The sequence below is a fragment of the Conger conger genome, chromosome 3 (genome assembly GCF_963514075.1).
Source record: "Conger conger chromosome 3, fConCon1.1, whole genome shotgun sequence".
Taxonomy (NCBI): Eukaryota; Metazoa; Chordata; class Actinopteri; order Anguilliformes; family Congridae; genus Conger; species Conger conger.
The window spans coordinates 56,953,020-56,967,174 of NC_083762.1; the positions used below are offsets into that span (position 1 = coordinate 56,953,020).

Consider the following 14,155-nt stretch of genomic DNA (forward strand, 5'->3'; position numbering starts at 1 on the left):
AATGTACTGGAGTAAAAATTGTGTCACTGGCTGCCCAATTACTTATGGACTGCACCCTGTCAGTTATGCTATAAATTAAGAAGGATCACACTGGCAATATATTTGCAGTTATACCAGCTCAGGCCACCCATTTCTATTAGCCTACGAATAAATTACTTTCTGACCCTTAACTTAATTCACTGGGGAAGAACAAAATTGCATATCAAAGTCAAACCTGTTGGCTTTAGTAAAATCTCACCAACTTCAGAGAATCAGAGTCTCAGCAGACAACACAGCAAAGGAGTCCATTGTAATTTAATGAGATGTTATTATCTGCTCTACCTAGTTACTGGTGTGAATTTACTGTTACTGTTTTCAGGAGTGTTTATGCAACAGAGATGAAGAAGGAGAATAATTGTAGGCTTTGCAGTGACACAGGGACAGAAAAATGTGCCAGGGAATCATCTGGCAGAAAACAAGCGAATCCTTGGAGGCATTCTGTAACAAAGAGTGTGTTCATTAATGTAGTCGTTAAAAAAAAGAACATGAGGCTTAGTGTTCCTCACAAGGTTTTCCAGCTGTAAAAACAAAGACTGCACATGAAGGGAATTCCTTTGGAGGAAATGCAATGGTCTGACCCTGAATTATCTCTGAAAGGTGTAGCCCCACACTAGGCAGGCAGGCTCAGTCCGGCCTCACCCGGAATATCTCCCTGGTGTTTGCCTATGATTCAACTCTAACTTCGTGGATGATATCACTTCCCTTGCAACCTTCAACAAATGTTTGTTGCCAGGAAAAACCCAGTCGTGAAGCAGGGATGAAGTCACAAAGTTGGTTTTATTAGCAAATGTATCCAAGCTTAAAAAAAAATCTAATAATACTATTTTATCACATGATACATACAGATAGATATACGTATATAAGCAAAGCCCATAGGGTAATTTGTCCCCTGCATTTGAACCAGTTAGGAGTGGTGGTGAGCAATGTGGAGTAATGGACCATGCTCAAGGGTCCTACCGATCTTGTTGTGGCTATACCGTGCTACACCGGGTCCCAGGCATGTACCTTAGCTACTTGCTACAGGCTGCCCCTGTGAATGATTTAGACTCTTTCACAAGACAAGAGTTTAGTCGATTGGTCTGTACATTATCTCAGGGCTGGGCCTTTCTAAGCCTTAGTTTGAATGTAGATATCCACGAGTGATGGAGTCCCTTCACTATGCAATAGCTGTATTGTTTATCATAAATGTAAATGGAGTGATGAATATATACAGTAATGTTTTTATGTCATGAAGTAAAAAGGTGTATGGCATAGTTACTAGAAACAGAATTTGTTTTTTAAAATGGTAACTAAAATAAATTTTCCATTAGATCTCTCCTCCCTTTTGATGACAGCTTAATGACATGTATGGCTATGAAAATATTGAGAACGATTTCCATAGTAGCAGTAGGTTTTCCTTTAGAAAGAAGAGTAATTAACCACAATATCCCTACGTAGGTTTTTTTTTTTTTTGCTTAATTTCTTTGAATATGCTCACCAAACTCCACTCTATGGAGAGTAATCAGCTATTGTAAAAAATGCATTCATCTGTGTCTTTACATCATTCTTTCTCTGTGACTTTGAATAAACTAGGCATAATAAAAAAACAGTTAAAATTATGACTGATTAACACAAGCAGATTTAGATGTTTTGTTAATCCTTTTCCATCTGACACATGAAGGAAAACATTCAGCATGAAGGCTATGACTCATTTCATCTCAAATCTCAATGCACTAATCTGTGGTTTAATGGTGGCTGCTTCTCTGATGAATTGACAGCCTGTCTTCCCCTAGTGATGCGTCTCTTATTGGTGATCTCATCCCTGAATTACATTAAGTGGTAAGATGTTCCTGTATGTTTTTGAAAGAGAAAACCATGACCTCACCCTGGATTTGCGGCATGAACAGTGTACAATTCATCAAGGCAATCATTCCATTATTTTGGTTTTTAATTACAACAAAATAATGTACTAATGAAGCAAGAAAGAATTATGTGAGGGAAAAGGATCAGTTCTATTTATTTGCATCGAATCACCTGGTAAATAACACTGTTGATGGAGACAACAGAGAATGCCATTAACTTTAAGTGTGCACAGTGTCAAAGAATGTAGTTAAGAACAAAAACCAAGAACCAAAGGCCGTTTTGCTTTGAAATGTATGTTTTTATTTCATTATGAGGCCCAGTGCAGTGCCATGCACAGTAAATAGCTAGCACAGTATTTTCACTTTGCCTTCACTATAGCATATTCAGATATGGAACAGCATGGATTCCACTGCATAAACCTTTACAAACAAAAAAAAAAGAAAAGACAGAACATGAGATTCTTATATTCATCCACACTCCAGACTGATATAATTATAAGTATAAGTATATTAATCATCCCTTCTACTGCATCAATAGCTGTGCTTTTAATATTTTTATATTAATATATCAATTATTATTACATTACTTATTTTCTGTTTCATCTGTTTCCATTTTCAAACATAATGAGGAGGATGTGAACTTCCGGCCACCTGCCCTGGGAAAGTGACTACCAGTGGCTTTTGGAAAATGAGCCGTCACCGGCTGCACGGGTTTGGCTCCGTTGCTCTGTGAGAAGTGCATGATCTGGACAGCTCCACCACCTCCTGGGCCAGGCAGTCACCACTCACATAGGGAAACAAGCGGGTATAAATTGCGTCCAAACCTTCCTGCCATTGTCCTCAGTTCTGCGCTCACGAATGATAACTGAGGTTTAATCAGGCCGTGGCAAAACAGGCTTTCCACTGTTAGTCCATGACTGGAATGCCAGAGCTAACACCCCTCCCACAAGGTCAAATTGAAGAGGGCACTACAGGGATCCTGCCTTGTGGGTTTTCTCTGTCTTGTCTAGCCTTAAGAGTTTAAGTGCGAACACAGTAAGAAAAAGGGATCTGAAGGCACGCCTTCCAGTGTCCTACCTTTGCCATTTGTCCCCCAGTAACCTGCAGAAAGCCAAAACCTTACTGTAAGACTGGGAGTAAATTGGCTAGGAGCCCAGGGACTTCACCAGAAGTAAGCTCTTTTATCCTGTGTGAATACCAGGAAAGGCTTTTTAATGCTTATGCCAACAATGTTGTAGCAACATACTTTAGGACTGACTGTTTCTGTATCCTCAGTAGATTGTGCTTGAAAATCATTTTTAGAAGTTTCTTGCCGTTTCCTCCAAATGTAATTTTCCAGTAATATTTACCAGCCATGTTCATTGATGTAGCCTTCGGAATTGGTTCAGGAGAGCATGTGCTCTCCTCTAAAATACAATGACCAGCCACTGAGCTTGCACAAACATGGGTCAGAGGAAGATATCTGAATAAATGGATCCCATCAAGGTGTGTATTTACATGCTTAGTCAGAATAAAACATTCTGACATGCACAAACTGAGCTCGCAGACCTACACAATACATTTTTCTCAGATCTCCAAATACAGTAAGTATTGTGCATTTTGTACAATATTTGCATTTCTGCTGTCACTTTTCAGGAGAAAAATCTCTTTAAATAGCCGTAATTCCATATATGGAATTTTGTGAACGCAACACTATGGTCAATAATGCATTACCCCACTATAGACAGGTGTAGTCTTTTTTTCACCCATAGTGTTTGCCAATATACCTGCAACAATTAAAACTGAAGATTTTTTTTTTTTTTGCTACTTTATTACTAGATTGCATTGTATTTATTGTGTGTACATAAAGTAGATTGTATTAGTAGTATTGTTAATATGTAGAATTTCTGAGGCAACTGAATAAGACTGTTTTCCCAATAACCAATGGCCAAGAGTGTGTTTACGGTAGGCAACATTTGCCCCCAGGCTAGCAAAATGTAGACAGAGAGTCTCTTCGGGAATCATGAACTCACTTCTGCTACGAAAAGTGTGGGCAGTCCAGGTCAGATTCTGAAAAACAAACACCACTTTACTCTGTTTCGATCATGACTAAACACCCACACCAGCAGGCATGTTTCGGAACAGCCTTAATGTAATTTGCAGTCTGCTGGATCAAGTTGTATCAAGTCTGCTACAAGCATAAATCTTTATTTCACATTCAAAATTCCAAGCATTCTTTCCCTCCCTTGTCTCTAAATTCGTCATAGCAATTGTCTTCCAGGCACTTTCTGTCACAGGATATTTTCAAAATATTCTGCTGTTCTTCAGCCTTGCACAACAGTGAAATATATGTTGTTTTAGTTGTAGTGCACAGTGCATATATCATACTGTAGAGAGAGAGAGAGAGAGAGAGAGAGAGAGAGAGAGAGAGAGAGAGAGAGAGAGAGAGAGAGAGAGAGAGAGAGAGAGAGAGAGAGAGAGAGAGAGAGAGAGAGAGAGAGAGAGAGAGAGAGAGAGAGAGATGAAACTTTCAGCCTATAATACAATGGAAATTCATTTTTTGGAAATGAACCTAATGAAAAGTAAAAGCTCTTATAAAATAAAATAAAAAATCATAAAATGTCACAGGATATTTTCTAAATATTCTGCTGTTTTTCAGCCCTGCACAACAGTCAAATATATGTTGTTTTAGTTGTAGTGCACAGTGCATATATCATACTGTAGAGAGAGAGAGAGAGAGAGAGAGAGAGAGAGAGAGAGAGAGAGAGATGACACTTTCAGCCTATAATACAATGGAAATCCATTTTTTGGAAATGAACCCAATGAAAAGTAAAAGCTCTTATAAAATAAAATAAAAAATCATAAAAGCTGGAATGAAAAAACTGTTTGCTTGGAGAGGCAGTTAAATAATTCAAGTCCTCTACATTACATCAATTTTGCAGAAGCTCTCACCCAGACCTTAGGACAATGTAGGGGAAGCACATGCATGTGAGTAATTAGCTGTAGTGGCAGTGCAAAGAAGAACCAAACTACAGTTTTATAATGTGAATAGTATCCTTAATACTCAGGGAGCAGGGAAACATAAACCTCCAAAGCATATTTAGGCAGCCATAGTGCTACTGGGCCTGGGTTATGGTATTACCACACAATTGATTGATCGACGATGGAATTGCATTGTCATATCCATGTAAACGGAGAACAATGACCCGGGACGCCCCGCCATGCAGCTACGGCAAACACGATCCTGCTGCTCTTTGGTTTGGTTTTCTGAATATCACACAGACAGGAGTGCACGTAATCGATTATTTTACAGCGCATACTGCAATCGTTTAGGCTAATGGTTAACATTAGTCACTAATCGTTATATGAGACGTTGTGCACGAGATCACACACTAGCTTTAAGTTGGAGACTTAAATGAGAAGCGAGCAAAACAATCTTTCCAGATAGAGTGCAGAGCAAAGGACAGAAAAGTAAGACATTTGATTTGTTCCCTTTGCCGCAGGTAAATTATGCATTTATAAATTTTAAGCACTCAGATTACGCACTACGCGGCTGAGTATTTCCTTATAACTCTTAAATTCCTTGTATCCTTCTGAGAGGTGATTTTCAGCTACGTGATGTGAACCGTCTAGTTTAACCTGTACCTCCGTACTGTACTTAATAATTGCGATTACTTTAATCTGATTGGCTGTTCTCTATGAAGGAAGCTAACCATACAACCCACCCACTGTGTATATCTATCCATTGCCATCATTTGCTTCCTTCCACTTAAATTAATATTAAACGCAAGAGCCCATGGCAGATAATGACAATTACGGTTACCTACGGGATCCTAGTGAAATGGAGAACAGTCAAACGCGACTCTCTTCCGCGGAGCCGAGTTTCAAGCCATTTCTTTTTGGAACGCTCTTTGTCATGGGATTGCTTCAGGTCGCTTCGAGTGTAGCAATCCTGCTACATTTAACAGGTTATATCCACGAGGTAGGCTATGTTTTTACCAGTATTCCTTTGCTCGAAGACTGACGACTCTGACTACACCACTTACGTTCTGTCAACATTTTGTGTTTTCAACTTCTAATTCAAGCACACAATTATGCTTTCACTTTGTTACATACCGAAGCTACTAATAACGTAGGTTTTCAAATTATGACATTGCTCACAGTTGTTTCCTTGTTGCACTCTTCATGCCAGCCATGGATGTTATCGTTATGTATATCCTAATGTTCCCTAAATGAGTTCAGCCAGCGTTGTGCACAGGTATTGCAACAGTAGGTTTAAACTTGCGGCAGACAGGGATTTGCTCCAGTAGTCCTAATTATTTCCAATACCTTTGAGGGAGTTGCTATTGCTGAAAGACAGAGCGTGACATGCTTTCCACCTTTGAAAACGAATTAATAGATTCGGTGAGCGTGACTTTTCTTCTATTTCATTGTAGTTAACATATGCACCGTGGCGTTCCTAAGCGACTGCAACAAACAAGTAAATACCTTGATATACACAGATGAATGTAAGACTGAACCTTTTACCGTGTTGCAGTAGATTTAGGCTGAAATTTTAAACGCTTTTTAGTTGCACATCTGGCTTACCGGAATAGCTCTCCCAGTGTAAGGATACCACACCTGCAACTCATGTTTTACCAGGACAATGTCGGTCTATCTTTCTGTAAAATAATTGTTTCAAATTGTTTAAAAGTGAAACTTTTACCTTGAAACTAAACGGATGGTCTTATACTATGCAACATTCCCGGGACCTTCAGCTGGCCCGTTTTGTTCCTCATATAAATATTTGCATTGTACCCTAATATTTGTGCTTTGTGGAATTCGCACATTTATTTGTTAAAGCCTATGTCTCACATCTCTTTTGTAACTTCGGTGATGCTAACGAGAACATTTGGCAATAGATGTTAAATATTATTATTATTATTATTATTATTATTATTATTATTATTATATATTTATTCCGAACAAACATTTCTTAGACATTGCAGTAGCAGTAGACTATATTGTCGTGGTATAAATTCTTTCTTGCATCATTCATGTAAAAAACTAAAATACGAACAAAAATAAATTTCTTGCCTTTGATTTGGAATGATGCGTCTTGCAGTTGCGAAACAATGAAAAAATATTATAATTTTCACTCATTCTTTATCAGTACAGTGCCTAATTGTAATTTGGCAGATACTGCCATCATATTCCGTGTGACTCACGAAGAGGAGAACATCTGTTGACATCTGGAATACAATAGTGCAGCAGTAGTACCAGAGAGAAGGCACAGAAGGCATTTTCATGGCCAGTCGCTGTATGAAGTATCCTTGCCAATCAACCTAGCCATCGCATTGTCGCAAAAATAGAATAATAGAAACAACGGCAAATGTTAAAAGGCATCCGTTTCAGTCGTTAGACTACTTGTCAATTGTTATATTGCTGCATCTGTTGCTGTTTTAGTTAGTCACGATACTGCTGGGAAACGGAAATTTCGGAGCCGATATTATGCACCACATCAAGCTGTCCCAGTAGCACCTGTAGCGCATGTGAAGGGCGACAATCAGCATTTCCACTTTATTCCGGAAACCAACAATCAGTAAAATAGCAGGTGCACTCACAAATTACCTCCAGGAGGCCTGAGGTTAGAACAGACGCAGCGTACAGCTTAGACCTGTTTTATTGCTGAACAAAGTGGAAAGCTGTATTTTGACAGATGTAGTTCTGACTCACCACAAATGTCTTCCCAGTGATTGATTATTGTGCATTGTTTATGACACATACTGTAGTTAATTTGTGGCATAGCCTACTTCAGTTAATTGCAGTTGTGCATGTGTTATTTTTCTAGGTAGACTTCTCTGTTCAGCGGAAGTCGCTAGAGGTGAGTTATTCTTTTGACTAATTCGACTGTACAGTGGGCATAGATCCATATTACCAATTGTCAGACCCAATACCCATGTAAATTGGGAATTTGTGTGTTAACTTTGTTATGAATCAAACGCTGCACCATATGCATGCAAAGCTGTTTCATACCCTTGTATGTATTTTTTTAATGCATACAGTTACACATGGTTGATCAGTTATTTCTGTTAGCAGGTCAAAGTCTAATTATATCCCAACAATGGGAATAGTCTATCTCTTTCTATTTTTTCCCATCGTTTCACACAACAGTTTCCTCAAAACATTTATGTAACTATTGCGGTCAAATGGAATATATTTCAAGTGTCGACCACATAGAACCAAGGCCTAGTAATCATCACTGTAACTGGTGTGGTCCTTTTAACAACATGGGACTATTCCCAACATAAGACATAATTAATCCACTGTGAAAAAGACCCCCCTCCCTCCCAAACACACACACACACACACACACGCACACACACAACAGGGGGACTAATTGCACTCTTGTCTGGATGCCAAAGAGTAAAGTCACCATTTTTACTGGATTCTTGTTCACAATGAGTTCTGCTACATCAGCACCAGTGGCTTTGTAATGTGGTTTTTGCTGGAATCTATGCTTGTTTCATTGTGAGTCATATCTTTGCAAGAAGATCTTTGTGTTGTTTAATTTCTCTCTTAAGTTTGAATCATTACAGTATCTCTGTCATTGTGGGGGTGTGTGTGTGCATGTGTGTGTGTGTGTGTGTATGTGAGTGTGTGTGTGTGTGTGTGCTTTTGATAGGGAGCACCACACCAAATCTGTTGTGTGAATCTTTGCTCTCAGCTGTATTTAAAGTATGGAAGTATTGGAAGTATGAATGCTTCTTGAGGCCAGTAAATGATGGAAAATATATCAAGATGTTTAATATTCAAACTGTATTATCCTACATCACGTACAGTACATAGGATTTGGCAAAGCATTGTATTTAATGGCTTGGCTTGACCTAAAATGACTCATTTTGGCTGCTTTTACTGCAAAGGGATACTTGCCTAAACCACCCCAGGCGTCTTTGGAAGAAGATATCATTGTTTGATGAGGTCAAACAATATTGGCAATAATAAATTCAAGCCATGCACTGTGCTTTTGCATTGTCTGAGTTTATTATAGTCCACTTTGTTTTGCCTGTATTGTGTAACATTTTTATCATGGGACATGTAAAGATGCCTTGGAAAGTTTTAATTAATTTATTGTTAAAATAAATAAATAAAAAACAAGTATTATCGATTTGAGATTTTGTAACTTAATGAATCATCTTTCAGTCAGTAATTCAATGACCCATGGCAGGATTTGGCATGTTCTCCTATGTTTCCCATTTGTGAAGCATGAGTTAGAATGCAGGGGATGTTAGGAAGCATAGTGTAGCATGGCTTTCACAGCTACAATTATGAAAACTTAATACAAGGATCACAAGACTTCAGTTATGGAAGGTCAAAGTGTCTTAAAATCTTAATTCCAGTAGCTTCAATTGAGTTCTGACACTCTGGAATTCAGCAGATACTGCAGCCAGGATTAGAATAAGACACTTCTGTCTTATTGTGTTAAATTAAGTCATTTCTGGTAAGTAGAATTTTAGTCGGCGTATTGTAATAATTACACTGTAACTATGCAGTTCTTAACCTGAATTGTCTGGTTCAGTTTCTGAGAATAGGTAAAAAAGGGATCCCACAAAGTTTACAGTTAGACATGTACAGTGTTCCATTCAACAGCTTTGTATTCTCGACAACACTCATGAATTGAGTAGTCAAAGATAGACGTATTTATAAGGTCGCATTTAGGGCTTTGCATGTTTTTAAATACATATCTGCTCTTGTTTTGTGCAACATTTTCTGAATACAGTATGTTGCTTTTATTTCTGTATGAAGATGAAATACCATGGTTGTGTCATACCATGGTTGTTTCCTGTGTGTGTGTGTTTGTTGTAATTCCCATGCTTGATGCTTGTTCTGTCATTTTATTTGCTTTTTGTACTGTGCATGCTTTTAATTGTGCTGCCAGATTTCACTTTCTCCCAAAAAACGTGTCCTGGAAAAAATAAAGGTTGAACAAAAATAAAATGGAATTTCCTGAAATGCATAGGATTGAGAGGTTTGTGGAGTAAAGTGGATTTATTTGAGTTATATGTTAGGATTCCTGTAATCGACTGTACACTGTATTGCGTGTACTGTGAGTATTTATCATATCAACATTAATGGATAGTTCAGATCTGACTTAAGTACCATTGAGTCATGATATATTCCACAGCTCTTCTGAACTTCCCATTTTGGGGAGGTTATATTTATTTAAAGTCTGTGTAGCCCTCTTAATCCAAAGGTTTTAAATCATTTTTTACATCTGGATATTCAATCCTGCAAGATCAAAGGGAACTTTGCTCTGGCTTCCTGATTCCTCTGTCAGAAACTGTGCTTCCTATGTGAATAAGGTCCCAGATTGTTACCAGAGCTCCTTCTGCTTTTGCAGGCAGTGCAGACTGGACCCATCCTGGCCAGAGCACTTAGAGAACCCAGAAAAAGAGACAGAATACGGTGTACAAAAAGCCCCACGCCAATGGCTCATTTGCCCATCAGGGCACCCATCGACTATGTCCAAAGTAAGTCCATCTGATAAATTGACAATGGTGCTAATAATAATAGAGAAGATAGTGGTGACAGTGGAATATAACGGCTAGGGAACTGAGCTTTTGATTTAAAGGTCATATATTGTGGAAAATCCCCTTGCTATGTGCATTATAAAGGAGTTGAAGGTGCTATGAAAACACTGAGTGTGTCAAAACACTCAGCCCCCAAATAAATCCATGCAATCCATAAGAAGAAAATGTTAATTTAAACAAGCTGTTTGCAGTTCCGTGAAGACATCACGACAATATGTTTATTTGCTTCAGCACAGCCCACTCGTAGCAAAGATGGCGTTGAGTTTTTTTTTCCTACCTGCAGAGGTTCACTGATATCAATGAGGCTTAAAGAAACAGTCACTACAACAGCCTGGTCTTGGTTAAGCTCTTAGGAGTTCTTGGTGAGGCACTGATGAATGGACATGTAAAACTGAATAGAGCCCACACAAATGTATTTAGGATATCAAGACCTAAAATAAGACACTAGGAAGGTGTACAATGGGACAAATGCAGGCTTGATTATCAGGGGAGGCACTGTATTTGTATCCCTGAGCAAAGGTGTTTATCCTGAAATGGTCCAATGAAGGTCGAGCTGTAGGAATAGATTGTATCTAAAAATGCAATCAGTATGCCAATCTGGATGTCTGCTAAATGGCCAAATGAATTAAGTGCAATGCAAATTATGGTGATAAAGGATATCTAATCCAAATGTCAGTCACAGTTTTACAGTCTGTTGGAAATCTAGCTCAACTCCCATGTGGCACATTGCTAATCCACCCAGATTATTTTTGCCCCAGCCTTTCTCTTGTTTCACTCCATCTATCAACAGCATAACCGCTCAGTCACTTTGGATATGATAAATTATAACTTACTGACCACTGCATCCAGTCAATCTTTAAATGTTCTGTGTGCAGATCTTCACAGTCATAACTCACTCCTCATGTCCTCCACCCCACCATGACTGAAATGGTGGCTGAAGCATTTGTGGTTTATCCTCAGATTCAGATTAATGAAGTGCTGCTTTTCTGTAATGCACACGACACTGCAAGTTTGTTGGTCGCTGAACCAAAGGTGGAAATAGGCGATTAATGGAAAAAGTATGTTTGTTCTCTCTCTCTCTTTCTCTTATGCTCTCTCTTTCACTCTCTTTCATTCCCTTATTCACAGAAGGTGAGATTCAGGTCAGGACAATACAGTGGAATGAAGCCCAAGGTAACCTGGAACGATTCAGGTACCACAACGGTCGCATTCTTGTCCAGGAAGGTGGTCTGTATTACATTTACGCCAAGACCTGCTTCCGGTACTACGTCAAGGCCTATGAGCCGGGCTCCAGGCCCAGCCACCAGCTGGAGGACAATACACAGCTTATCCAGTATGTCTACCATGAGAAACACACCCAGAACACCATCACGCCCACGGTCCTCATGAAGAGCGGCAGCACCAAGCAATGGGGGACAACCGACTACAACATGTACTGCGAACAGCAGGGCGGGGTCTTCGCCCTGAAGGAAGGGGACGGGCTCCTGGTCAAGGTGTCCAATCCCTGGTTGCTGGATCCTGAAGCGGAGGGGAGTTACTTTGGCGCCTTCAAGATAAGCAAATGAGGGTTGTCCGTGATTGGCTGCAGCACCGTACGGGTTAGGAGAACTTGCCGTGGCCACAATCAGGTTGGGAGGGATTTAAGTTCAGACGGGACGTCGGTCTCTCGTTGTCTGGTCACTCATAACGCGACCCCCTTCCAGGTATATGAGGTTCCCAAGGTTTGCCTGCACAAACTGACAAAGGAGGTTGCACTCTCAAAGCGGGAATTCTAACTGGGGAGAAAATAGGGATCAAGAAAGGTAAATTAACATGTCTAGTCTGGCACTGAACTCCTCTGTGCTTATGATCCTGCCTTATGAACATTTTGAAAAGTGTCCAAGAACTGCCAAGCACTGAAAACTGTGGTCTCTCATTGCATGAGGGCGGTTCATTTATGGTGGTATGTTTTAAAGTTCCACCAGCATCGTCTTTCACCTGGTGTGCTCATGCATAAATGTTTTTTATTTTAATTTTTTTCCTGAAAGGATTGGAATGTGAAGCAAAGTAAAAGAAAATACACCAGAAGAAAACAAAACCAAAGATAGTTGGACTGTGTGAGTGTACAGCTTGAACATACAATTTCAGCGCTGGATGAGAACGTAGTGAAATTTTCTTATAATGTACTGTACTTAAAATCCCTGCATGATATAATCCTGGGATGTTCTGAGTGTTTTGGCAGCACACTTTTCAGGAAGAAAACCATACTTTTTAGGAGGTCCATAGAGCATTCACTGGAGAGGTCCCATAAATCAGAGAGAAAGAGGCAGGGCCTTTTTACTACAAGGGTGGCACATCTTAGGACACTTCCGCACTACCTTTGCATGATATTTTTTGCATACTGCCCAATTCATACTGCCCATTGCGTACTAAAAATACACACTAAGCAATAGGCAGTATGTTTAGTAGACAGTACATATTGTGGTGAGACAGTAGTTAGAAGGCTGTTTTGGAAATGGCCATAGCCTTAAGACTTCTTTTCAGCCAAAATGACTTTGGTGCTCCATTGTGTCAATAAGAAAAATATTTCTAGTTTTCCTCCTAAAGGAGAGAGAGAAGACAATGTATTCAATGTATTTATTTATTTGATATTAAATCATACTTCACTGACGGCTCACTTTTAAAATTATTTATTTGTTGAGACCTATAAGTGTGCATAAAGTAGAACCTAGTAGAACATATGTATTTCCATCAGTCATTCCTAATTTTGGAAGTGATATCGCATTTGTTTTAAAGAATTTGAATCCTTTATAAATTAGAATTATAGCTTACATTACGAATGCCACATTTTTAAGTGGGCTACTCTGATTGTTAAGCTATATTCCTAAGGCTATTATACTGTAAATAGGCCTGATGAAGCGCAATTGGATATGCTAATTCTAGTTTGACACCATGTTCATTTGAACTGTCATCCATAGCAGATTGTAACGTTTAGGTTCTACTGTACTTCCATATCACGATAGGCTGTACTTTTGACAGAGGTTGTAAATACACAATTAATAAAATATGCTTGTCTTACAAATAAAACTTTGAGTTGTCTCTGAAAGAAGACTTCTCATATTTCATTCATATTTTATCATATTTTCAGATAAGAACTGTGGGCATTGGGAAAGGTTTTAACTTATACATTTTTATATAATGTTATTTATAGCACTTAAAATAATAAAATGACTTTCTGAATCTGTGTATCATTCCTGTTTCTTTTATACTGTTTCGCTATTTAGATATAAACAGGGATTAGAAATGGTTCAAGGAGTGAAAATGATAAATGAAAACAAATGCAACATTTTTCTTGTAAGAAAAATGGAAACAAAAAAAAAATATATATATCTATATATATGTATAGATCCATCCATCCATCCATTATCTGAACCCGCTTATCCTGATCAGGGTCGCAGGGGGGCTGGAGCCTATCCCAGCATACATTGGGCGAAAGGCAGGAATAGACCCTGGACAGGTCGCCAGTCCATCGCAGGGCACACACACCATTCACTCACACACTCACACCTACGGGCAATTTAGACTCTCCAATCAGCCTAATCTGCATGTCTTTGGACTGTGGGAGGAAACCGGAGTACCCGGAGGAAACCCACGCAGACACGGGGAGAACATGCAAACTCCGCACAGAGAGGCCCCGGCCGACGGGGATTCAAACCCAGGACCTCCTTGCTGTGAGGCGGCAGTGCT

At 39.2% G+C, this 14,155-nt stretch overlaps 1 protein-coding gene across 1 annotated transcript; it reads left to right on the forward strand.

Moving 5' to 3' along the window:
* The first annotated feature begins 5,655 nt into the window (after nt 1–5,655).
* On the forward strand, nt 5,656–13,472 carry LOC133125128 (tumor necrosis factor ligand superfamily member 11-like). The gene is made up of 4 exons (XM_061236864.1): nt 5,656–5,841; nt 7,690–7,722; nt 10,240–10,369; nt 11,558–13,472. Exons 1-4 carry the CDS (start codon nt 5,656–5,658, stop codon nt 11,992–11,994), a joined length of 786 nt encoding a protein of 261 aa, XP_061092848.1. The 3' UTR covers nt 11,995–13,472.
* Nucleotides 13,473–14,155: the final 683 nt, after the last annotated feature.

What these genes read in the sequence shown, in the direction of transcription:
- LOC133125128 (XM_061236864.1), top strand. Translation starts at nt 5,656, where the DNA reads ATGGCAGATAATGACAATTACGGTTACCTACGGGATCCTAGTGAAATG. An exon ending in TAACAGGTTATATCCACGAG is followed by an intron (nt 5,842 to 7,689) that starts GTAGGCTATGTT and finishes TTATTTTTCTAG; the next exon opens with GTAGACTTCTCTGTTCAGCG. An exon ending in TTCAGCGGAAGTCGCTAGAG is followed by an intron (nt 7,723 to 10,239) that starts GTGAGTTATTCT and finishes CTGCTTTTGCAG; the next exon opens with GCAGTGCAGACTGGACCCAT.